Below are 26,245 nucleotides of genomic sequence, written 5' to 3' on the forward strand. Positions count from 1 at the left end.
GCAGGAATGGATTTAGCAATAATTTTAATTACTGACTGCTGTGTCCCAATGGTTGTCCTATCAATGTGATTTAAAACACAAGTGTGGTATGTCCTAACATTAAACTGGATATTGTCGGAGAACCTCAGTCACTTAAGTCAGCCAGCTGCCTGGGTACTGTCACTCTTCCAACTGCATTGCCTGCAAAATTTTTCCTGGAAATAATGCAAATAACTTATTAGAGTGAGTCAGTGGATTACCAGCCTTAGGAACCACAGCAGTGTGAATTCAGACTTATGGAAACACTTCGCTGAATCAGTATTAACAGTCCAGTGGTCTCTAGAGCAGCAGTCTCCAAAGTGGGGTTCTCAAGACTCATTGGGGTGTGGGAAGAAAATACTTCAGTAGGTGTGTATAATTTATAAATAAATAAATATACATGTATTGGGGGTGTATGCTCAAACATGTTTTGCTGATGGGGGGGAGCACAATCAAAAAAGTTTGGAGACCAGTGTTCTGGAGGAAGAAATCCGAAAGAATACACAGACACCAGAACTTGTTTTGCTGTTTCTACAAGTTATTTAACAAAGAAGAATATATATGCTTGAGGAGATAAGGGTGGAAATAATCTACTTGAACTCTTAAGGAGTCGTATAGGTGGAAGTCAGAGATCATGTTTTCTAAGCCTTGTTTTTGAACAGGTGTCGTTTGTTAGTACCCTGGTTAAATTCTAGTAGCAGATCATCCCTGTTGTTACAACTGTTCTTTTTTAGGCAGTGCTGCGTGAGGTTGGTTCAAGTGAAGTGGCCAGCAGCTAATATCTTGGAAGTGCTGTGGTGTTTAGCTGGTGATGGTGGAGATAATTTGGTGTTACACACAGAGATGGCACAGAACGGATGCCGGCAGATGCAGACATAGAGTACCTGCACATTGAAACCTCAGGGAGGTTCCAGTTGAGTATGTGCAAAGGGGAAAGTCATCCTTTGTTAGTGAAGTTCTGCAGCTGATTCTGTACAGTTTTGAATGATTAATTTGGGGTTTGCCAGTGCATTTGGTGTTTGTGGTTTGCTGTGTAGCTGCTTTTTTGTTATTTGCTGTATAGCTGCTCTTCCACATAGCCCAAATGTTGGTCTAGTGAACAGAATATGTAAAAACAGAAAACAAGGGAAAATCAAAAGAAGGAATAACCAAGTTTGATAGGAGCATGGCTGAAGGCAGAGGTTTTCATTGTCTTAGTCACTACTGGCTGTAGTGGTGAGCTGATGTCTCATGCTGGGTAGGGAAGAGAGGAAGGAAGTGGATTTAGTGGAAAATTGATTGCATCTACTTGGGCTCTTTCCAGCTGAATCCTGAGTTAAGTACATTCATCCTGAACTAATCATTGGGGAGAATTGGCTGAAATCTCACATACTTCTTAAAAGGAAAGCTGAGCATTAAAGGAACAATATCCTTATTGTACCTGAGTGCCAAAAGAAGTGAGTGTACTATCAGGAGTCCTACCTATTCAGCTCTCTGTCTTGGTAGCTGCCTGTCTTGGTGCAGGAAGCTGTGGTCAGTCCACCACAAAACATCAAGGACAGGCAGGCCATTTTGGAGGGCCGATTTCTGATTATATTTTGAATTGTCTGAGCAAGCCTCAGTTCATTTCAGTGATTCAGTACAACTTTACTTTTCAGTTTTATTTTATTTGCATTACAGTATACTGGAGTATTGTGTAAAACACATATCTAAGGTCCTAGCAAGGTTTTGTTCAAAGTTACACAGAATAAATCTGAAGTAACCTTATTAACATCAGTATAATTGTTCACCTGTGTGAACAAGAGTTGTCTCTGTGTGCAGTTCTTTCTAACTTACTGCTAAATAATCTAAACCTAAAGAATGTGCTTTAAAACTGGCAGAATGTTTTAATACTTTGCTGTCCTGAGAATATTTTGATTTTTTTTTTTTCCCCTCTACTGTGTACTAACCTTTCTAAGATTTCTTAGCACTTCTGGTCCTGAGGATCATTCCCTGATCCTTCCATTATCATATGAAGACAAAAGTTGCAGCTGTTGCTCAAGATGCCATCTCTAGGCACTCTGGATCTCGACACTCACTTTATTGTGAAGATTTATTTTAGGGGAATGAGAATTGAGCACTGTGAGCTTGATTTCACAAACACATGGGTGCCATTGATGTTGGCTGCTGAACGCTTTCTGGGTGTGACTCAAATCAAGCGTTGCTGGTGTGTTTAGGTTCATCAGCAGTGCCCTTGGATGCTGCTCACGCTGAGGTGCTGACGCATACAGTGCTACTGGGGAGAAGAAAGTGAACTGTTCCTGTGCAGATCCATTCTTGTTTTTCTGAGACAACGCAGAAGATAGTTTAGGGAAATTGCTCATCTCCCTTCAGGCTCTCTTGCATGTTGGCACAGGATTGGGCTGTGTCCTCCTTTTGTTCAACATACTTTTATGTATAAAGTATTAAGAGAGAGGGTGATGCTGCAGCTCACTCTGCAGAGGTGACATTTGGCAATCTGACTGGCCACGCCGGCTCTCCATCAGATTTCTGATCATCTGTTTCAGAGCCAGGCTAAGCTATGATTTTCAGTTGAGGCTGAACTTGAATGAGGAAGAGAATAATGACTTGCAAGAAAGAACCTGGCAGCAGTGGTGAGGGGTCTGCGGTGCCCTCAGCTCAACAAGTTCACCTAGCTTTTGCTAGCTAAGTTTGCCAGGTGGAGTCTCTGATGGGTTCCTGCCCTGCTCTGAATGTCCAGGTAGCAGTAGGGACCAAACTTTATTTTTTTTTTTCCTTTAGTCTTACTGGAATACAGCGGCTTCTTCTTTTGGATGTATCCCCATAGAAATGTCTCCCATGTGTAGCTCACTCCTCACGAAGGCTGCTCATTAACTTCAGGCAGTGCAGAACTCAGTGGCTTGGTCATGTCTCCTGCAGGGAGCTCACACAGAGTGTGAACTTCTTGAGTCAGGGACTATCAGTTCCACTTACACATGTCCACTTCTGTGTTGCACAGCAAGGAACGGAGCAGAGTCCTAAAAAGTTGCTAGATAAAAATACCAGTTGTGCCTGTGATCTGCATCCTGTTCACTTCCAGGTGCAGTTCAAGACTGAAGTTTCAGGCCTTGGTTTACAAAGTTCTTCTGTAGTCTGGTGGTGATGACTGTAGAGGCTGCTTCATTCTTTAGGATGGAGCAGAAGCTTGAGATCAGCAGAGGTTTAAAACAAACAAAAGGGAATGCTTCGTACAATGCATAATGAAATTGTGGAACTCGCTGCCATAGGGACAGCGTGGGGGCCAAAAGTATAAATGATCTCATAGAGGAATTAGACAAATTAAAGAGGGGTCGGTCCAGTGAGGCTATTAAACATAATAGTTATGATGCAACCTGCGGTGCAGGAAGGCCTTAAGTGCAGGCCACTAGAAGCTGAGAGGTTATTCTTGGGAACGCATCAGCCTGTGCAAGCCCTGTTTCTAATGCTCTTTCCCATTGAGCTTCCACTCTTGGCCAGAGCTGGAGACAGGATACCGCGTGAGATGGATCCGGGTTGCTGCCATTGTGGTGGTTCTTACTGGAGCTGAAATGAAAGCCACCCACCATGTTGCATGGGTAGCAGCCAGCAAGGCTGCTCGGGAAGGTTGCGTCCTGCAGAGTCAGGAAGACTTGGGCTGGAATAGGCTCCAGTTTGCTGATGGATTTATTTTACCATAGAATGGGCTGGCACTGGGACCCTGGGATAGTGTGTTTAAGACAAGTACTCTTTTAAGGCCTGGCTTGCGGGCAGCGGCTGGAAAAGTGGAATTCTTTGCTGATAACGAGCAGGGTCTGAGATGGAACCATGAAAGCTTCCCACAGTGGAAGCTACCTCAGGGGAAGAGTTATACCCCCTTCCATCCCAGCTTAGCGAGTTGTGGAGAGGCCTCTCACAGCATTTACCTAGTGGTCTGTGTTGCCTCGCCCTTGTTCTTCACTTTTTTTTTTGCATTTGTAAACCCAGCCCTGAAAAAAAAAAATCTTAATTGAAGTACATTTGGACCTTTATTTTACATTTTCCTGTTAGTGTGCCTGCTTGCTAGCTTATTAAGAAATATATTTTAAGATACATGTTAAAATATGTGCCTAAAATAGCTGTTAGATCAATGCAGGCTGTTGTATTTCTGCTTTTAAATATATGCTTGGCTTATGTTTTTACAAACTCCTTTTCAACATAAGTTCTTCTGTCTGAGCTCCATGGAAATAATTTATGCCCTGAAATTGATGGGTGGTATGGGATAAAATAAATACATAAGTGGGAGAGAAAGGAAACATCTGCCAATTCTAACTTTTGCAAATTATATGGAAGCTTGGAAGTAGTTTATAATATGGTCTGCACAGGAACGCTTTGCCCGAGTACCAGAGGTCAGAGCTCTCCCTGTCCCTGCAGCGCTAAGTAACGTTTTTGTTAAATAACCTGACCGAAGAGTAGGAGGAGAGAGAAAGGAAGAGAGAATTCCACACTAGAGTAAACATGGCACGGAGATTATGGATACCCTGCCAAGGAAGGTGGGGTTTTCCAGCAAGGTAACAAAAGATATTGGCTATCTATCTATGTAATTCTGCGGGAGACTGGCAATTAGGCTGGGGCAGAAATGTACCCTCCACGTCCTCTCCACCCAGTCTGGGGCTTGCTGGCTTTGGTGGTGGCAAATGATGCAGAGTGGTCAGAGCAAGACAAGCTACCTGCCTCAGTGCAGAAACATGACATTTCTTGGCAGCAAAGGCATGCTTTCTGGATGGAAAGGTGCGATAGCTGACATGAGGCAAAATCCTGGGGAAGATAATGAAGTTTTTCATTTTGACATCGTGGCAAGTTAAGGTAAACTGCAGAGGAGAGACTAGAGTTTACCCTGGGCTACAAACATGTCAAAATGATAAACTACCTTGTTTTCATCTGGATTTTACCACACGTTAGTGAGTGCATAGCAAAGACAGACTTTTTTCTGGTGAAGATAGTACCTTGGGGCAGGTCTACAGCTTGTATAAATTGTGATGAGTTCAGTGATGCCGTCAAGATTTACACCAGCTGCAAACTCAGCCTAGCGTGGTCTTCTGCAGTGGGAGGTGAGCAGTACCAGCACGTCTGCGTGGCAGAAGCTGGCGCGCTGCTCCTGTGCTGGAGAGGTGGCACAGAGCAGTGCAGAGCCTGCATAACAGCCCAGAAATGGAAATCATCAGTGTATTAGACAAGAGCGTGCTTTTGTGAGACTCCCAAGAGCTGGGCAACGGTAACTGGGAGGAAAAAATAGTTAACTGCCATCTGCCTCTCCAGGACAGATCAACTTGAGATTGAGAATGAATACTGACTCTGTAGCCACAGTTGATTTGCACTGAAAAGCTCTTTTTTTAGTGTACAAATATGAATTAGTATAGGAACTTGAACTATGGAGGAATTTTCAATATTTAAAAAATATTTATTTTAAATGAAAATTTTTATGCTTTCCTTGCATCAATATTTTTAAAAAGTAAGTCTCCTGATCTCTTAAAAGTGTTTGTTCATATCTTGCTATGTCTGCCTACCTGATGATAATATTTTATTAGCATTTGTTCACAGACTCTGAATACTCTTTCCTGAAAGAATCTGTGTAAAGGGAGAAAACAATACACATCCTGTACTCCACCTTCATAGGCCTCTAGCATACGATGCCACCTTTTGTTTGCAAGAGTTTAAATTTCAAATAAAATCCCAGCATTCTTTTGAAAAAAGGAAAGGGCCTCTCCCCTGCTTAGATTGTCAAATCCCAGACTAGCCCGGAATTGAATAGGCCAAGTCAGTGACCTCAGGCAGAAAGAATGTTGGTTATTTACGTAGGGCTTCTGCTATTTTAGCAGCAAACCTTTTCTTCTGAAAGGACAATGTATACTGTTTTGTGTTTATGGCCAAGTAAAAAGCTTGTACATGTGAGATTTGCATCGTAATAGCCTCGTAACTCAATATACAGCATCCTCCAAAATAGCAGTGCAAGGCTCTGTTTTGTTTTAGCCAGTGCAGGTCTTTTCGAGGCTTTTACAAAAGTTCTCTGAAAAACCATCCTAGAGATTCAGCTGCTTATATGTTTGCTTTGGTGGCTTTTTTTTTTCCCCCCGGAGTTTTTCTTTTTTTCTAATACTGAAATTACACGTGGTTTCTTTATGCGCTATCAGGCCAGTGCTCACAATATTTTGATACGTCTCAAGCTAAGCTGTGCCTGCAGCTTGAAACCAGGAAACTGTGCATGTGTGCAGTTCACACACCGAGCGTTTTTCCTGAAATAATGGAAGATCTATATAGGCATTCTGGCCTGGTGGATGAGCCTGCAATTCCAAATGGTTTTTAAAGTGTGCCTTTCTCAATAGATCGTAACCAGGAGGAGCTATTGTGTGAGTAAAGCACACATTTAGGATCCAATCCTGCATTCCTTAAAGTCAATGGGAGTCTGAGCGTGAAAGGAATGCAGGATTGGGTCCTGAAACAGGGGAGCAAAATTGTGTGCCAGATTGCTTTGAAAAGAAGAATACAGCACATCCACAGTAGCCACTTTTTAGTGTTTCAGATTTCAAACGGCTGGAATCTGTGAAAAGTGGCTTCTGCCAACATGCAGTATCTTCTATTCAAAGGAATTTGGCATTGGTGTTTTTTTTCTCCTCTGTCTTAAAACTATCTGAAAGCCCTAGAAATTCACCCCTCCTTTCACAAAGCCTGAGCAGTTGAGCATTGTGAGGAGGGGGCTGGGGGCTGGCAGCTTCTCCAGGGCTGGGCACAGCCCTACAGACCCTTCTTGTCACCAGGACCCCGCCGGGGCCAAGGCTGCAGCTCCAGTGCAGGACCTGTCATGGAGAGGTCGTGCTCACATTGCTTGGTGGCTTTGTGCGAGTCCCCTGGAGGAGATCGAGGAGAAAAGTTTAATGAACAGTTATTGAGGGGATAAAGCAGCCTCCGTGCTCCCTGTTCTCAAGTGGGTGGAGTGATAGAAACCCCACGTAAAGAAAATCTCTGTGTGGACGGCAGTCATAAACCAGGGGGAGGGATGGGCCCAAGATCACATGTGAGTCGTAAAGAAAATCTCTGTGCGGACGGCAGTCATAAACCAGAGGGAGGGATGGGCCCAAGATCACATGTGAGTAAAGGAGAAACAGTAACAAATAAAGAAAAAAATATTGGAAGCTTTTGTTTTCTTTTGGCACATCTCTAATTCCTGGGCAGGCGAACCTCCTCCACCTAGTGAAAGAAAACAGATCTCTAGGGTGACATTCTGCATTGGTTTTATCTTGAGGTGACTGGGTAGAGGAGGTAGTAGAGGTGGATTGTTATTACTTAATATTTTCAATTATTTATTCCATGTTTGTAAAACTCGCTGTTTCCCTTGAAGTTTGAGCTTCTGGAATCATCTGGTGACTTTAAGTTCAGCTTCCTTCCACTTTCAGAAATAGTAATCCTCCAGCCTAGGGGTCTGCGGAGAACAGATTGGATTCTGGATGTTTTGTTTGCCCCTCAGCTTTTGAGTTATTTCAGTCCCAGTTTCTCAGTCACTAAAATGTGTACTTCAGAGAGCACGCGGGTGCTCTTCAGAGGGCGGGTGGTACCTTGCATGGCAAGAAAAGCTGCAGCATCTGTGCCAGCCTGTAGTTGAAGGGTACGGATGGTGGTTCCCATCCAGGCACCCTGTGCTGTCATGGTGGTGTCCACAAGCCCCAGGGGACGTTGCTTGGGCACCAGCCGCCCCTGCATGGACTCGGCGATGGGCACCATCGCAGCCATGGGGGGCATGTGGGGTGTAAGAGTGCTTTTGGGTGCTGTCTGCATTCTGGAGATTGGGCAGCCCACGGATGGCCCCCGCAGACCGGCTCTGATTCAGAGCAGCCCCAGGGGCTTCTGCAAAACCAAATTACCAAGTTTGGCCTGGCCAAGTTTACATTTCTGTTGAGCACTGATGGAGGCTGTGGCCACAGGTGGGCAGCAGGGGTGCAGATACATCTGCTCAGCCTAAGCCACCTTGTGCCAGGTTTCACTTTGACAGGGCTCTGGGGCAGTACGTGGGAATTTTCCTTCCCTATTATGGTAGCTGGGAAATATGTGAGCAAATGTTGTGTATTAATCCTGTGTGTATGTTTACATGTCGCTTTAGTCGGAACACTTTGAGGTTCTAACCTAATTTAAGGTTCTAACATGAGGCTGGTAACGGTGCTGGTGTCACATCAGTCACTGCAGAGGTGGTGTCTGAAGCAGTTGACAAGCAATTAGGTGCATGTTTAACATTGCTAACTAAAACAGATATGCACAGTTTGTCGTTCAGTCAGGCATGAAGAGCCAGGGGCTGCTGTGCGAGTTGTGGACCAAAGCTTCTAGAGTGCAGAGATTCTCACCGAGTGTCCCATTCAGCCTCAGAACTGACAATTTGTAAAATAAGAAGCAAGGGGAGGAAATTCCAATGAGAGAAGCAATGTGATACATTTGTTTCCTTGAGAAAGAGCTATTAGAGAAGGATCCTGTGTATTTGTGTTGCTGCTGTGAGACAAGCCAGGATCTCGTGGGTGCCACTTTCCCGGCAGAAGCAGCGTATGGCTGTACTGGGGGCTCAAGCACACAGCCGTCCCACCAGGTCCTGCCGCAGCCTGCACCTTGCTCATCACCTGCGCGGGGGTTCTGGGGGGCCGTGCCCCTGTGGGAGAGGCTGTGGCAGAGCTGAGGTCTGTGCTCGTGTGTGGTCAGACCTACCCAGGCATGTCCCCAGCCAGCAGGAACCGCAGGTACTTGAATAATGTTCCATGGCAATAGATTGGGCTGTTCAGGCTTTTAATTAGCTCTGCTTTAACGAATTTCTTATCTTTAGCAGCAATACCCGCAGCCGAATGCTTTGACTGCGCTCCATATGAGGCAGTTTTAATTACACTTTCTGACTAAAATACAAGCCTGTTGTTCCACACAGCTGTAATGTTAGAAATAACAAGGACGTTATTAGTCATCTCGCACTTTGTTCCCTGTAATGCTGAAACTTTCCTGCATGAAGTTACAAGAAGAGGTACATATATCTAAAATATCATGAGAGAGCTCATGATGGTGAGGAGGTACACTGGTGTGTTTTTTTCAGCATGCTGGAAGTCTCGGGACACGCCAGGCATTATCTGGGAGGCGAGGCTGGGGCTGCAGCATTCCCATTATGTCAGAGGGGAGCTGTTTGGTTTTAAGTAGCGTCAGGCACTGAGACAATGCAGGCTTCTCACATGAACTTGCTTACACTACAATACTAGTAAATCATGATTATTACCCAATGGTTGCGTGTTTTTAATCATCAAAGTAGTTAAAATATTATAATAATGCTTGGCACTTTTCAACTTCAAAGCACGCTGCAAACAGTAATTAGGTCTAATAACCATGCTGTGACAGTGAGACATTGCTATCTCCTGTCTGACAAAGGCGAGGGGGGGGTGCTAGACCCCGACTCGGTTGCATCATCCCAGTGAGACTGGAAATCTACCACTGAAGGCTGTGACTTGATAAACTCACCTCCCTGTAGGCAAATACCCCACTGCCAGCAGCGGCAGGGAGGGCTTTGAAGATGCTTTCCGGGCTAGTGGGGAGGGGACGGGACGGGACAGTTTCAGCACTCTTCTTTAACACCTTCTAAAACCGTAAAACTCTGTCTCATTCACGCTTTGTTCCATGAGGGCCTGGAGCAGCTTTTGAAACAGCATTGGAAAAAGTTTTACCCCATTTTGGCTTCCTGGCTGGTGTGTTTTCACCACCCAGCAAAGTGTTGTGGAGACTGGAGAGAATAGTTGTGGACAGCCTGTGTCAACTGTGGGTCCTTTTTCCTTTTGCAAGCTGAATCTCTGAGCTGAGTCCTTTGCTAAAGCAGCAGCTTTCCTGTTCCTTCCTTTTATTTTGCAACACATAGGGGAGAAAAATAGTACAGGAAGTAATTTAGATGCATTTAAAGACCAGAGACTCATACACTGGTTAAAAGTGTAAAATTATGTTAAAAGCCAAGAGCTGATTCTGATTTTATATAATTTTTTTTAAATTCCAAAAGCCAGCTTTCTTTTGGATGTTTGTCATGTTGGTTGCAAGCACCAGTTGTGACCGTTCCTTGGGACAGAGTGATTTCTAGCTTGCATTTTATTAACTGCTAGATTGTCTCCATGAAGCTTTGCACTCTTTGCTGGAGCATTTATGAGGTCTCTGCCTCCCACCTGAGGTGGTGGAACCACCTTATCCTGGTGCTCGCTACCCCCCAATGTGTGGGTGTCAGTCAAGAAATGTGAATGTTATTTGCAGCAAGCATTTGTTGTCACCATGAGTGCATCTCATTTCCTACAGTAAAAGAAAGCTCTAAAGAGCACTCAGGGAAAAAAATTCTATAAAAGCTGGTGGTGCCTGCGTGTGAGCTGCAGGCTGGGTGGCTCCAGCCCCGTGCTGTGGTCCCCCTGCACGTTCCCGGCTGACCTGCCGCTCTTCTGGCCAGTGTGAAACAGTCTTGGCCTCGCTGCTGCTGAAAACTGGTCTGACAGGGCGGGTGTGCCAAAGTGGGTATCCAGCAGGAGGAGGAAAGAAGTACAGTGTGTGTGAAACCCTGTACTTGTGAACTCTGCGCTAGGCTGCTCGTTATAACTGCTCATTATTATTATAATGAGCTGTCGGCAAGTTGCATCAAGTTTTGTCAGAAACTCTTGACTTTTGTTTCAGTATTTTGAAAGCAAATAGTAACGTGGGCTTGGCTATACGCGGTCATTCAAAGGAAAGCCAGGCAGCAGGTTCCCTGTACCAGTGGGCAGGATGGTATTACTTTGCCTAGCTGGCCGGGCGAAAGCAGCAGTGTTTTTTTTAACTGGTAATCTCTGCCTGATTGGCGATAATGGGTTACAGCTACACAGAACAGGCTGGTGCTGTGCAGGCCCCCGAGTCACTCCAGGACCTTGAGAGGTGAAACCGCCTTGTCCAGTGCGGCCAGGCTCAGGTGGGGACCCGGACCTGGGGACACTGCCTGCCCTGCCGCGGGGCTGCCCTGGGCTGGGAGGTACCCGCACTGCATCTCCCTGGCTGCCACTGCCAGCACTCTTTCTCTTGGTTGCAGTTTTCACATGATGCCCAGGCGCTCACAGAGTTTGGTGTTTGGCCATGTTCAATGCTGTCATTTAGGAAACTCTTCTGGAGGGCAAATGCTTTCTCCTTCATTTCTAAAATGCAGCGTGTAGCAGCCAGCGTAGTGCAGCCATGGCAGTTTGTGCGATAACTTGCTGTTTCTTGTTTATGAGATGATTATTGTACGATCCCCAAATGAAATTCCTCTAAGGTAAAAGGCCTGTCTATCTTACTAATTATTGCTATTAATAGTAATTATCATGTGAGCAAGCTGCTTACCTGCCCTATGAGTTTAGGCAAGTCAGTTCCATAATAGGTGGCTCGGTTTTTTTCAGCTGTAAAATGGGGAAAATGATATTTTTCCTCAGATTTGAGAGGTGTTGCTCTGCGAGTGTGGTGTAAAACAGAGATGTTTTCACCACACTGGCTGTAGGGAAGGGGGGAAGCTGTCTGTGTTGGGCAGGTGGGGGGGCTTGCGGAGCCGGCTGTGAGCCCGGGCTCACAGGTTGTACCAGGGCTGAGGTGGAGGCTCACAGCTCGGCTGTGCAGGAGGCTGTTCGTGTCACAGGGCAGTCAGCTGCCAAACGCATCTTGATAACACAAGCATCTTTAAGAGCCAGTCTGAAATGTTGGTTTTACCCTGTGCTTTGGGTCGTAGGCTTCCCTCTCCTTCCCAGTCCAGGAAAGCTCTGACCCTGCTGGCTTCTGCTGGTGGTGCTGTGCTAAAGAAGTAACAGGAGCAGAATTTGGGGCATTTCCATCAACCTGAGCACTGCCAGGCTCTGAACCCTGGGATACAAAGCGGGATGTACGGGTCCTCGTGCACCTTCTGCAGTGCCTTGGGAGATGCTGACGGCACCCTGAAATAGGGTGTTCCTTTCCTGCAGACATCCTTCCAGCAACAGAGCTCAGGATTTGTTCCTGATCATCTCTGCTGCTTCTAAGCATAACAGGAGTGTGGTGAGCGTGATGGCCAGCGCTTCTCCACCTGAAACAAGCGCCCCAGCTCTGCAGTGATGGTGCGTGTGAGCAAGGTGGAAGTGCTGCATCAGCACATCCCAGGCAAGTCCCTGTTCTGGGCGCAGCCAATTCATCTCCACCTTCTAAAGACAAGTTGTGTATTAAGGCAGAGCCAACGTGTCCTTTAAAAAGCCATTTTGTCCTCTCTCCTTCCCTCCATTCCATTTACTTTTCCTTTATCTTTCACTGGAGAGGTTTAAAAACAGCTTGGGTAAGCCGGAGGGAAGATCTAGAGGTGGTTGCTCCTGCATCAGTTTAGAGAGACCCCGTGACCCCCGGTTGCTGTCCCAGCCCTGTGCCTTGTTTCGGTGATGTGTAGGATGGAGCAGTTTTACCTAAGACTCTCAGAGGAGATGGGATGGTCTCAGTGCATTGCCCACGCCAACAGGCTCCTGGTCCCCACCAGAGCTACCAGGCAGCTGGAAAGACAAACAAGAGCTGACTCCACCTACCAGCAGTATGGAGACAGCAGCCCGTGAGATCGACAGCCCAAGAATGTGCACACAAAAGAAGCATTTCCCTCGGCCACGACAGTAAAACCGCCAGACAACCACATGCAGCATGTGATTTCCCAAAAGCATCAGCCCAGATCCCAACTTCTTTGTGCCACACACTGTTTCCCAGGATCGGATCACGGTGGCAACGTGTAAAAGGCACTTTCAAGCACTGAAAATTAATCATATTTTCCTCAACATTGTTTATGGAAACCGTGGAGAGCACTCCTTCCCCTCTGTGCTTGGCCAGCTGGCTCAGCGTGCCGGCCCTCGGAGTCAAACCTCCACAGAGATCGTCGGTGTTTATGGCGGAGCTACTCTGCCTTGGTAGGAGACATCCAGGCTCGTTCTGTGGAGTAAAAGCTTCGGCAGTGACCTGGGAGGGCTCGTCTGTTGAGCGGTAGATACAGAGCCTCTTGCCCTCTGCTTGGCAGGGCTGCAAACGGCTTGTGGGAGCGCCCAGGTGTGTGGGGGTTTGTCCAGTGGGACCCTGGCGCAGAGTGGAAATAAGGTGAGTCAGGATGAGTGAGGTTTCCCATCCTGCTGTCTGGTTTTACACTGATAAAATGGTGTTGCTTTCATTGGAGCAGCCCTGGTATCCGCTGTATCTAAAAGCTGGTTGGGCTCAGTGGTTTTTTAATTCCTCGTTTCAGTCCTTTTTGTTGGGACTCTCGGGAGTCTGCTGTGCGTTTTGTAGCTGTAAAGGGAGCCATCGGTTCACGGTGATTGCAGGCTTTGTCAGTGGAGTTCCGCAAGCACTAATGAAATGGCAAATGTTCAAACTTGAAAAGGAAATACCTTGTTTTCACTGTGATTCCTGCCCTTCTCTCTGTCATGTGTGCCTTGTACTGCTTTGGTGTCCCAGGGAGCTGTGGGTGTAGCTGCTGTGGCATTGATTAATGTACTAATATTTTTAAAGGTGACAGGAACATCCATATGCTGTATCCCTTGTTTGGTCCTTTGGAGACAAGCATATGGCTGATGTTGATTGCAGAGAATGTGTGCCTGCTGTGATTTCACCTGCTAGGAAAATTGTCTCAATTTCTAAATGAGCCTTTCCCCCCAGAATAATAATTTTGGGATTAGGTTTCAAATTTTCTAGGAACTGGTATCAGCTGTGTTCCGTAATCTGCATTTAGAAGTAACATTTAGCTGATAAGGAATTTGTTAAGGCAGGATAGAGCTGGGAGCCTAACCCTCACCTGTGTCTCTGGGGAGGAGAGGGCAGGAGCTGGCCACGCACACGGGTGCAGCAGCGCGTGCGTCTCACCATGCATCCGGAACAACTGGGTTTGGGGACGGAGCACAAAATTCTGACGGTACCGTATCTTGACAGGGAGAAGACTACGAGGAAAAGCATTCTACAATGTCAATGGCAAGGTGTACTGTGAAGAAGACTTCCTAGTAAGTAAGATTTGCAGGCATTTTTTTAATTGTTTTTAAATCAAATCATTCTTTTGTATCGGCTTGTTTGCTTTGAGAGGCGGTTTAGTCATCTGGGGCTGCCTGCCAGTGCTGGAGTTGGGAAGCATTTACCACTAACTCCATAAAGGCAGGATCAGGCCGTTGGTTTGAAGTGGTGGCTATGAAACCAAGTACATAACTGTCCATAAGCCATCACAAAGTGTAAATTATGAGAATAAACACTGGAGCTGCTCAAGCTTGGGACTTGAATTGCAGCCACAAAGCCTCGCCTGCCAAGCTGGAGCTCAAAGTCAAACATCTGGGGAATACCAGTCATAACAAGAGGGGAGATGTTTCTGACTGGAGCAGGGCATCCTGGCGTACAATGTTGCTTTGTTGCAGGTGCAGTTTTAATCACTGCTCTGCTCAGAGTGATGTGGAGCTGCATTGTGGTTAGGTAAAAACTATTGGCCACGGAGGAGCAACTCATTTTCTCTCCATGTGCCCAGAGCTTTTATAAACGCTTTACTTTAATAGAGACGGAGTCATGAAAAGAAAAATGAAGCTTGTTGCTGAGCTGTGTTGTTCCAAAAATAAAATATTTGTGCAATTAGGGGTGAAGATTGTGCAGTACACAGAGAATGATTTGATAAGTGGCAGACCATTTGTAATTAAGATTAGGAGGACAGCATGGCTGGGAATTGAAATGAGAGAAGAATGATATATTTTAGCTTAGAGGATGATTAATTGGCGAATCAGGATGTTGAATTTATACCAGCTTTGTTTATTGAAATACCACTCATTTGGAAGCTTGGGTCTTTCAGGAGGACTTTCCATTTCTAATGAATACATGGCCATGCTTTTTGCAAAGGAATTATTCAAAGTATATCCCACAACAGAAATGTTACCAGTTCAAAGTGTGCAAGTGCCTTTCTCATCAATGCAATCCATAAAAATTATGGAAATTCCTAAAATATAAGCCATATTTGCCTTCATGGATTACACCTTTACTCTCAGCCTACCATAGCTGGAGCCTGTTGAAAAAAGCAAATTGTATCTTGTCATAATTGAAATGTGTTACTCTTTTGCTTGCGATTTGGAGAAAAAATATTTTTTCTCCCTTGTTTTTTTTCAACTCTTTCTTAGTTCTGTGTTTCTGCAGAAGCACAGGGAGAGAAAGAGGAGGTGGAGGGTGAGATGGAGGGGCTCAAACCTTTGAGATTTTTATTTTGAACTGTGTTGCAATGTACTTTCCCCATGATCAAAACTTTTCATCCAGACTGAACCACGATTGTTGTTGTTAGTTTGTTATTGCAGCCCATAAATGAGAATTTTAAATCTAAAAATCTCAGTCTTTTGGAGAACATTCAGTTTTCAAGGTGGGGGGGAACCTCTTTAATTCTTTGACATGTTCTGTAGTAGGCTTCTGAAGGGAGATATTTGCAGTGATTTTCCCAAGAAAAATGAACTTAAGAATCTGATAGGAATAAACTTGCTGCCAGTTAGGGAACTGTTGGGACATTTAAGGCACAGATTTAAAAGCCCAAACTTCCCACACATCTTAGCGGATTCCCAGTAGCACAGAGGGATCCCAGGAGAGAAGCAGACCAGGAGAGTTCACAGCTGCGTAAGTCAGCAAAAGAAATCAAATTCTGATGTTGTCCCTGCCCCTGTTAAGCCAGCTGCTTCTCAGAAAGTGATTTCATCTTCTCACAGCTTCCCCTGAGCAAACATCACAGCAAAAATACTAGGAATTGTGTTGTTTCCCTAATAAAATAAAACAGCTTTGCCTATTGTAGAGTTCTGTGGACAGAGAAAGCTCAAAGCTTTTCTCAGAGGAAAAGGGTGCAAAGTAGCAATTAAAAAGGAAATTATTTGAACTACTTCATATTCCCAGGTCTGCTCCTAACTACTTGGAAACCCAAATCCTCTGTAAAAAGGTGCTTTCAGTCCAAAGCAGATAGCCAAATGCTTTTTGAAATGAGTATTTCCGTCTCTACCGTAACTCCAAATCTTAATGCAGCTTTATATATGGATTCCCTGCTGACAGTGTGGTGGTGGGATGTTAGGGAAGTTAAAGATGGAGCCTGGGGCAGGAAGGTGTGAGGATGAGTGAGACTGATCTTGCACTCTGCCGTCTGACCACAACCATGCAAGCTTTGCAGGCCATGAAAAGAGTGCCAGCAGAGCTATGGGAGCTGCTATGCATTGTAACAGTCTGTGAAGCTGTCCCACAGCCCTGAGTCCAGAGGTCTTCTACAGAGACCTGCCTCCTCCCTCCCTGCAAGCCTGACCTATAGCAGGTACTGTGCTGTCACGCTGGGCTTGTTGGTGGTGAGATCCCTGTATAATGACAACTGAACTGGGGGGGCCTGTGTCTGTGTGGTTGGGCTTGCAACAGCAGGATGATCTTTCCATGGACTCCCAGGGACAGGTGTGAGGAGTCCATGTTCCATTGGTCACAGTCCCACCACAGCAGCCGTGGTCTGACTGAGCCCTCATTTGCCCTCCCAGCAAGAGGGATGCTGATGGGAGCAGCTGAGTTACAAATGGGGCACGGGGTGGGAGTGGGCTGGAGCCTCCCTTCTCCTTGGAGGAGACCCCATCCCCTTCTCACCCTTAACACACCGCATGAGGCAGAACTGAGGGCTGTAATTCTTGCAGAGCTCTGTCCATCCCCACTGCTACCTCTGTGCATCCCATTAATTTGCTGCAGGTCCTTCTTCCCCATCATCTGCGACATCATACTGGGGACGTCCTGCAGGCCAGTCCCAGCCAGGCACAGGGACTGCAGCGCGTCCCACTTTGGGGCAGCATTAAATAGCACGTGAACAGCAACGGGCAGAAAAGCTGAACTGGTTCTTGCTGTAAAACAGGCAAAACAGGAAATTTTAGGGAAGAATGGACATTCTTTATGGGTTTCTTCTTTTTGGAACTGTTAGAAATGTTTAAGATTTTCCTGCAGATGTCAGTATTTTAATTCTCCTGCAATGCTGCTGTTTTCTCCGTCAGAATGGCTCCTGCCGGAGCAGAGTCTCCAGGGCTGTAGTTGATGGCTCACATGCAATACCTGGTTCTTTAACTCCCACTCACTCAAGACAGAGCAGCTCTTTCTATCAAAGGTGATACACAGAATTCACTGCTGTATTATTTGTGGTCCTCGAAGCCAAGACCTTGAGAAAAGCCATTATCTGATCCTTGGAAACATTTGGCACCTGTTGGAAGAGCAGGGCTCACCCTCCTGAGCTAAACTGTCCCTTTTGAGGTTCAGCGCAGTGTAGGTGCCAGCTGGCTCCCGGGTGTGTCCCTTCCACCCCAGAGGCAGTTGTATGTCAGTGGTGAAATGCATGTGGGTGACATTTTTTAAGCTCACTTGTCACTCAAAGCATAGCGAGGGCCAGAGAGCTTTGGCTACCAAGTTGTTTCACAGTAATCAATCTGTAAAAGCGTGACATGAGGAGCTGCTAGCATCAAGTGTTCAAAATCTGGCCGTTTCTTTGAAAAGTGCTTTTGATTTCTGGACAAAAGGTGTTAGAGAAATGTAGATGTTATCATTCGTTATGAGCAATTTCCACTGCGCAGCCATAAAGCTATCCAAAGAGCAGATACACCCATCAAAAACTTTGGCAATAGCCGCAAGGTACATTCTTCTAGCAAATAGTTTTCCCACATGTTTGCTCTTACTGAGGGCACACATTATCTTCCTCTGAATCAGACGGCTTGTTTTGCTCGTTCTTTCCAGGGAAGAAGTGCTAGAAGTTTTTAGACCCATTTGTGGAGTTGCAGATGGGGAAGGGTTGCCACAAGCTGCAGTCATCCTCACAGGAACAGTGCTGGTGTGCTGTGCGTGGGGTTGCAAATTGATGGGCGAGGGCTGGTAAAGCCTCACCACCTGGAGAGGAGAGCATCTCTCTTCCTTCTGTGTTTATTTTGTCAGCCTCCTGCTTCCAGCCCTGATTAGCTGCAGATTCTTTCAGTGCTTAAACCCAAACCATATTGGCTAAATGTAGTAAATGGATCGGATTTAAAAAAAAAAAATAAATCCACAGATAATTCCACTTCTGCCTAAGCACGGTGCAGAGATTGCCTAATCCGTGCAATTTCCAGTAGGAGCGCTTCAGAAGTGATATTGCGTGTCACTGAGTGTAAGGAAGAAAAAGAACAAAACCCCAATCTTCCCTGCTTTGCTTTAGCTCCAAGGGAGATCCAGTTACTCTTTTTCATGCCACCTTAAGGTAGCGAGTCCAGCAATATCCAAGTCCTGCCTCGGCCCTGTTAGGATAGTTATTTCATGAAAGGAAATAAAACAAATGACAGTTTAATCCTTCCCTGAAAGCTCTTAGGACACAGATGGCTAACTAGCCATAACAGGGACACTGTTCCTGGTGAAGTGAACAAAAAGTAAATGCCTTACTGTATAATAAATAACCCCAGTCAGATGTTCTTGTTCCATTTTGTTGATAAATTGCTGCATAATCATGGGTGAAGGAAAAATAGCTCAATAATTTTAATTCGTCTTTCCTTTTCAATGCTTAAATATCATGTAAAGAAATTTAAAAGAAATTACTGTTTTTCTTGGCAAAAAAGACTTTAAAAATGTCACCAAAGCAGCCTGAATCTTAGATCTATTATCTCTCTCTTTTTTACTTTTTTTTTTTTTCTTTCTGAGAGGCTTTTCCTTTTTCTCTTGAGGTAATGAATGTTATTGAGTGGGGGTCCAGCAGAGGTTAAGAAATGGGAGAATTTCCCTCCAGGGAGGAGATGAGAGGGAAAATGAACCTCGTGACAGATGTTAGTTACATTGCTTAATGCACTACTGGAAGACACTCAGATGCTCTGGAAATAACCTATTACAGCCACCACAAGCTGCAGTGCACAGCGCTAATGTCATCCAAAACCTCCCCTTTAAGATTATCTCTTTCACTGTCTTATAACTTTGCCAAATTTAATCATTTAGGCTGAACTTCTTCATGCCAGGTTTTTGCCTGTAGCTAACTATTGCTGTCATTAGTTGTTGAAAGTTTCATCTAAAGCTGTTCATCCCTTTCTGTAAGAGGGGAGGAAGATCTGTCCCTTTCCTCGTATATCCTCAAAGAGAAAGGCTCTAAAAACTTCATTTTGCAAAAGGATCAGGGTGCGCACGACTGGTAGGGAGGTGACAAATGGAAATGATGATGGAAAGGGATAGGATATCAACAGAGGACTACCTGGGTTCATGAGAGCTGGGCTTGCACCTTCATCTCCTGTAGCACCAAACACAAGACCCTCACCCTTTGGGCCCCTGGGCATGGTGGCAATGTAAATATTAATCATATAACGAGGCTATTTGCAGTTTGTGCACGTGCTGTCTTCCAAGCCTGGCAGTGTGGGAAGTGGCCCGTCCCACTTGCTGGGGCCCTAGCAAGATAGTTTTATTTAGTGTAACTGAAGCTGGTGTCAGCTGGAGTCAGAGGTTTGATTTTCCATCTCGGTGAGTATAAATGTTTGGAGATCCCCCTTGGGAGGACTGGGACTAGTGCATTAGTCAGAGAGCCCATTGCTGCTAAGCGAGACTCTCAGAAGACCCAGAGTTAGATGAAAAGGTAAATGATTAAAGCTGCAGCTTGTGTCTGTTTCATCTCTGAAGGGAATCACAGAGAAAATGGAGTTCCAGGTAACTGGGAGGATGCTGTATTCAGGAGACTTGCTGTTGAAATGCATGTGTCAAGTCAGAGGAGAGACAGGCAGGGGTGGTTATTGGTGTGTTTAACAGAACGATGGAATCAAAGGTTGAAAAGGGATTTGCTGCAATATTCCTGACGTACAGAAGTGCAAGGAAGCCTGAGTGTGTTTTCAGGGTGCTGACAGCTCTAGGTTGGGACAGGAGGTGCTTTCAAGTTCCAGAGGCATCGTGAATGCCAAGTGTTGCTGTGCTCCCAGATACTGTCACTGAAAACAAAGGCAAACAGATTCGAGTGTGTTACTGTAATCCACGCATGAGGGAGTGAGGTTCATGTCGTTACTTGTGTGTGTCTCGATCCGGCGCCTCCCTGCCAAAAAAGTTTGAATACTTTTCCTTCCTTACTTTTCCCTGAGAGTTTGTAGTATGCTAGTGGTCCTGGTTTTAGTTTTTAAACAAATTTTACAGTAATTCTGATTAATTGGGGTATTCTGAATTGAGGTGTTGCATCAAACCTACAGATGGACTTAAAATTCAAATTTCAAAATATTTAGGACTAGTCAAGTATTGATTGGCCTCTGCTCTTTGGACTCGACTTGAATGGACATGAGCGTGTGGAGCTGGCAGGTGGGGTTCACCTCTCATTGCAACACGATGCTGTAGTGCTCTGTCCTGTAATGAGAAGTTACAAGTCCATTCAAGCTGGTGGCAGAGGTCCCATTGACTTCAGGGGGGTCTGGATTTTCTCCCAGGAATTCATCCCAGAGGACAAATTTTTAAAGCTAGGGCCCATATAAAAATATTGGCAGCAAGGCTGAGAAGCCAAGGGTCAGTGGTGCAAACGCTGCATATGGCATGGAAAACTGCAGCTCTGCTAATTGAAGAAAATTGGTGTTTTGAAATAGAAGACCAACTGGAGTGCAGAAAAATCTCCCAAGTTTATAAAAGAGCAATACACGGGCGGTACCTAGACCCAGGTATGATACAGATAAACATAATGTGATGAACTGTCAGTGTGTTGGTAAGGTCTGTGCTCCCTGAAAGGGTGCTCAGCATTTCCTGAACTGGGTTGTTGACTCTTAAATCATTCTCTGAGCCATGACAAAATAGACAAGGAAAGACAAAGATGTTTTGGTTTTTTTTCTGAGATGTATCATTATGGGCTATTGTAACTATCCCATACTTCATATTTGCTAGTGGAATGTTTTGAAGAGTATGTTACAAAGTCCAGTTGGTTCCATGCCAGGTAGTCACTCCCTGATTTCCTCTTGAGGTGCTAATTCAAAAATTCAGATTATCCCATTTTTCTTAATATTACATTGAAAAGTAAATTACAATAACTGAAGCACACTTAAAAGAACTAGAGCTCTTTCTAATTATGTGTAACTCCTGCCAAACACTTGTAAGCAGACAGCATTAATTCTTTTCTATGGGAGAGTTAGGAAAAAAACATGTGAGAAAGTGGTGTGTTTCCACTTCTGTAGTAAACGTTGGTATTAGTTGCTGTTATGTTTCAAATTGAAATCTTTCAACAACTATTTTGAATAAAATCCAGATTTTTTTTTCCAGAAAGATATGTTCTAATGCGGACAGTTTCTTTCACAGGGTACATAATAGATGGTAGCAGTGACTATAACCCACAGCGAGAGTGTAGCGCTGTGGAATCAAGTGAATAGATTTTGGGCTGTATGATATGATGCAGAGTTAAAGGTTTGCTCCAGGCTTTTTTTATTGATTGTTGTCACTGCAAAGCCTCCACAGGAGTTTGTTTAAGGAAGATCTAGGTAAGAAAACCATTATTGGCTTTTAATTAATCAGAGAGTAGCCTGAGTGCTCACAGAAGGGTCTCTGTAGGCTCTCTGGGAAGTCAATGGCTGTTCCCTCCTCAGGGGCTGTAAAATGCCTGACTGCTAAGGCAACGGTAGCTACCAGCTGAATTCCTGATTTTTGGCAGAGTTTTGTGCGTGGCCAGACCAACTGTTACCTCTGTTCAGAACATGAAGTCCCTCCTTGCCCTACCCTTGTCCTTCAAACGTAACAAAGTGGAAGTGCAGAAGCAAGAAGATAAGCTGGGGTGGTAGTGTTTCTGCACTGGCAGCAAGACATGGTACATGAAAGGGTTTCAGTGAGACGAAGAGTAAAGTTCTGGACTATTTTCCTTTAGATTAATCTCTGCCACCTGCCATGAGGCTCCTGTATCTTTGAGCGCGAGAAGGCCCCATTTTGCTCAGTTCAGTTTAATTGCTGCATTTAAATACATGTGTAAAAAAACAACAAACCCCCATCTGCATGAAACCAAATTTTATATTCCCTCCTCTGAACGTGATCCCATGAATTTCTTGCATTGTTGTGTCCCATGTACTAAGGGTCCCATGCAGAGAGCAAACAATAAAGCAGTGAGAAGACAGATGCTCTGCTAATGGGAAACCAAGGAGAAGACAGGCTGTGGGGGATTACGGGCAGCCTGGGGTTGGAATGCATTATTAGCATAGCACCCAATTCAGAAATTAGTTTTCAGATTTAAATGCCTGAAGCATTTTGGCAAAAACTCCTGATCATTCCTCTCAAAAGCCCCTAAAGTATAAAAGGGTAAGAGTCTCAAGTCTAGGCTGAGCAATCGCGTTCGGTGACTTTGCAGTGCTGGAACAGTGAATTGTAGATTTTACGGCTTTATACCATTACTGAGGCAGCAACTGCCACACCTACTGAAATGTAACCCACTCGATCTGCTTGCATAAACCTTTAGCAGGTTTTGAACATCCTCATCAAAGAAGAAAATGGGCCTGAATGAGATTCCAGGGTCTGTTTCCAAGAGGAAGGTTTTGTTTTGTTGAGCGCATAACAGCAGGGAAGTGCATCAGCCTCTCCTTGGGCACGGTTAGGCATGCGAAGGAGAAGCAATGTGTCTTTTCAGAGATCTGACATTGCTTAAGGTAGAAACCTTGGATCCTTTTTCAGGCACGCTATTTTCTGAACTTTTTGCTTTTGAAAATCATGATGAGAACATCAAACTTTAAAAGACCCTGGGTAGACAAACCAGGATTGGTTACAGGACTGAGGGCAGACAGGAGAAATTGTTTCTCATAGTACTTGGTGGGATTATCCTCCATGCATAATTGTTCATTATAGGCTCAAAATTCATTGTTAATTTCTTTTGGATATATTGCACATTAAACAGAAGAGTTATAAACCCCAAGATTATCACAGGAGGACACTAACAGGCCTCAATATTCAGGACAGAAGGGGACTTGTTTTCCTCTTACATTGAAACAAAGACTCTTGGACAGAATCATTAGAGATTTTTTTGCCTGTTTGATAATCAAAAGTATAGTCGACAGCAAACAAAAGAAAAGTTCAGCCAGCCAAGTCTTCTACTTTGTTTTTACTCTTTTATTCTAACATAATTAACATATTTCTCAAGGTTTATTTAGTTTCCCAGAGTCTTATTTTCTATAAGCATCATTGGGGAGCTTGATTACAAAGTCTTGATTCATGCACATAAAGTGAGATTTTATTATCCTCGGAGACAAGTCAAGGACAGGTAAATATGGGAGAAGGCAGTTGGGACCGAACTAAGAAATCAGCAAAAATAATATACCAGCTCTTCAACGTGAACATGTCTTCTTTGCATCCAGGTAACTAGCATCTTATTTCTAAGTCACAGAAGCAAGAGTGAAGGGTAACGCTTCATTTTTGGCTTTGAATTTCAGAGCTCTTCTTTTTATAACAACTTATTTCAATGTTTTTATATATGCTTAATGAGCATCTATAATTAATATTTGGAAAAGTTCAAAATTACGATTCTTATTTGTCCTGGGTACAGACTGTGTGTAGACTTTTGAACTTTTCTGCCTAGTTTGAGATTTGTCTGTATTTACATCATCTTACTGGTCTGCCAACAGAAGAGGAGAAAAAAAAAAAAAAAAAAAAAAAGACAAAACTGGCACATACAAAACCCTTATAGAGTAAGGCTGGAATTGAGGCCAGTGCTGCTTACATCCCAGTGAAATTGTATGTACGAAATACGTGTGCGCAGGAAGCATAGCTGTGATTTGGCCTCTCCACTAGACTCTTGCCTGTCAGGCTGTGTTACTTCACTGTTTCACCTCAGTCTTTTTCATGTCTCCAGACTGTGAGGAAGGGCTGGTGTGCGCAAAAGCTCTTACTCCCCCTCCAACTACATCAGCCGTAAAAGAAGCTACAATTTTGTGCAGCGTAACCTCCTCTCCTCTCGCAGTTACCTAGTTCACAAGCTCTGCGGGACCAGTGCTTCTTCCACCCAGCCATGCTGGGAGCCCACACTTGGGGGATGCTCCTGGGAGAGCTGAGGGATAGGAAGGAGGCCATGCTGCCTCATCGGCAGTCTGGAGCAAGTCACAACTTCTCTCTCATTGCACACACAAGATTTGTGAAGGTTAATAATAATCAAGTGCTTCAAAGACAGAGGTTGCCAATTTTAATTAGTATTTTAAGACTTTGTTTGTGAGCTCTGCTTCTAAAATCAAAAAAGTAGCACAACAGCCCTCTACCAGTTAAGAACAAATGCTGCAAACCAGAAGTTGACAGATGAGCTACAAGAATGTAGAGAAAATAATTTATTGTTTACCTTTAAGCAGCATTGTCCACAGTATTGCCCTCATGTAGAAAGCAATGCTGCTGGGATCTGAGGCTGTTATTCTTCTCCTGTCCAAATAGATTTAAAGAACAAGCAGAGCTGAATCTAAAACCCTGATCTCACTGAATCTCATCTCCAGTTTGTTTGGGATCAATACTGTGATCAGAAAAGAGTGTAGTGGTGAAGGACAGCTCCTGAGCCCACTGCTATTAGACTTACTGCCATTTTGCAAAGTCTTCTTAATTGGGTAATCCAGTTCTGGATGTGTTTGACGAATAACAACTCTCTTGTTAAAAACAAATCATGGTTTTAATTTAATAGGGTTAGTCATAGAAAGAGTGATTTTGTGTCAGCAAAACCTTTCTTTCTGACGAACTGTAATTTATGACAATCTAGTTAGCAATAAATGGCATTAATCTGACCACTGTACCATTCCGTTCCTGGGGAATAATGTTCCCTCTTAATCAATAGCTGGGTAAATGCTCTTTTGCATTCCTTATCAAATGACAGCCAGATGGTACTGGTAAATTCATTCCAGAAGGATTTTAGAATTAGCTGGGTTTGTACTATTGTTAATCCTCTGCTGTCTGTGCCACTAGGACCTACCCACCTGTTTCCAGTAACCCTCGAGTTCGCAACCTCAGGAAATAGTCTGGCCAGATGGTTACTCAGATACAGCACAGCCAAGAAGCATCCCAAGCAGTGAGGCCTTTTTTCTGCTTCAGTGAGAAGAAGAAAAAAGCAAAAAAACAGTGTCTTGCAGAAGGAGCCAGCTAGGACTGCCTGCCTCTGCATTTGTTCCTCAACACCCTGGTCTCTTGAGATGAAGTTTCAAAGTGTAAGATTGCGTGAGCTGTGTTCCTTAATGTGCAGTGACTGTAGAGCTGTGACAGCTGTCATACCATCATTTACTGACTTTCTGTCTGTGAGACCTTTTGCTTCATAATCACTTTGCTGCACAGCAACAATAATTTTGTCTCCAACCTATTGATCTGAACTAACAGGTAATCCCCTCACACCAGTAAAAAGGGGAACATATGGCAGCTCTGGGCTGGGAACCACTGGCTTTTTAGGCGAGGGGACAGTTAATCCCCGCTAAATCAAGGGGGGAGTGGAGCAGGCTGTAAGCTCAGTTGGGCTGAGGCTCTGAGGATGCATTAGATACCTAAGCCAGTTAACCTGTGCTCTGGGAGAACAGTCCAGTTTACATCTGTCCTCCCCATTCCATCTTGAGCAACTAAAGCGCATTTCAGGTGAGGTTTGCTACAACCTTAATTGCTGGAATAAGTCTTGCCACACAGTACCATACCAATAACTGGGCACCTCTTCCCTCTGGCAGGAACGTGCGCACACAGCACTTCGCTTGTACGGGGCTGCGGTGGGTGAGGGCAAAGTTCAGCCACTGCAAACACCAGTTTCAAAATTCTTGGGGCAAATGCCTCTTGCCTGTAGGGCAGTTGTTTGGTAGGTCAATCATCCGGCCTGATAACCTTGGTATTTTTTGTATACCTCTAAACACAGGGCTAAAGACAGACTTTTGGCATCTGTAACAGGATCGGCTTTGAGGAAGCAAGTACAAAGTTAGGGTCAAAAACACTCGGGCAGGGAACACAGAGCTTTGGTCCCAAGTGGGCAAAGTATCTCCCGGCAGCCATGCCCCCGGCACTGAACCCAAGAGCGTTCTGCTACCGGGCCTGCCCAGCCTTCCCAATTCCTGCCGAGGGCTGGGGCACGGGCTGGCGGCTGGGGGTTGTGCCATCCTTCTGCGGGACCTTGCCGTTTCCCATACTGTGCAGGGAGCCCAAGCTCCTACAATTGGACTTTTAGATTCTTCCCTGGATAAAAAGTTTGTTATCCACGACGCAGCTAAATCCTCCTTGGGTCTGTCTTCATTCTCCTAGCCTGCAAATGGCACTGAGTGAAATGCAGGTCCAGAATCTGAGGCCAGTAAGCCTCTGGTCGCTAGCATGAGCAGGA

At 44.8% G+C, this 26,245-nt stretch overlaps 1 protein-coding gene across 1 annotated transcript in view; it reads left to right on the forward strand.

The window, feature by feature from the left end:
* Positions 1-26,245, forward strand: part of LOC104470421 (Wilms tumor protein 1-interacting protein homolog) — a gene marked incomplete at both ends in the record, with an annotated part of 72,666 nt that overhangs the window by 40,428 nt on the left and 5,993 nt on the right. Inside the window, one exon of the mRNA XM_010085347.1 lies at positions 13,927-13,994. Within this exon, the coding sequence (XP_010083649.1) occupies positions 13,927-13,994 (68 nt within the window). The remainder of the gene's footprint in view (positions 1-13,926; positions 13,995-26,245) is intronic.

The sequence above is a fragment of the Pterocles gutturalis genome, unplaced genomic scaffold, assembly GCF_000699245.1.
Source record: "Pterocles gutturalis isolate BGI_N339 unplaced genomic scaffold, ASM69924v1 scaffold175, whole genome shotgun sequence".
Taxonomy (NCBI): Eukaryota; Metazoa; Chordata; class Aves; order Pterocliformes; family Pteroclidae; genus Pterocles; species Pterocles gutturalis.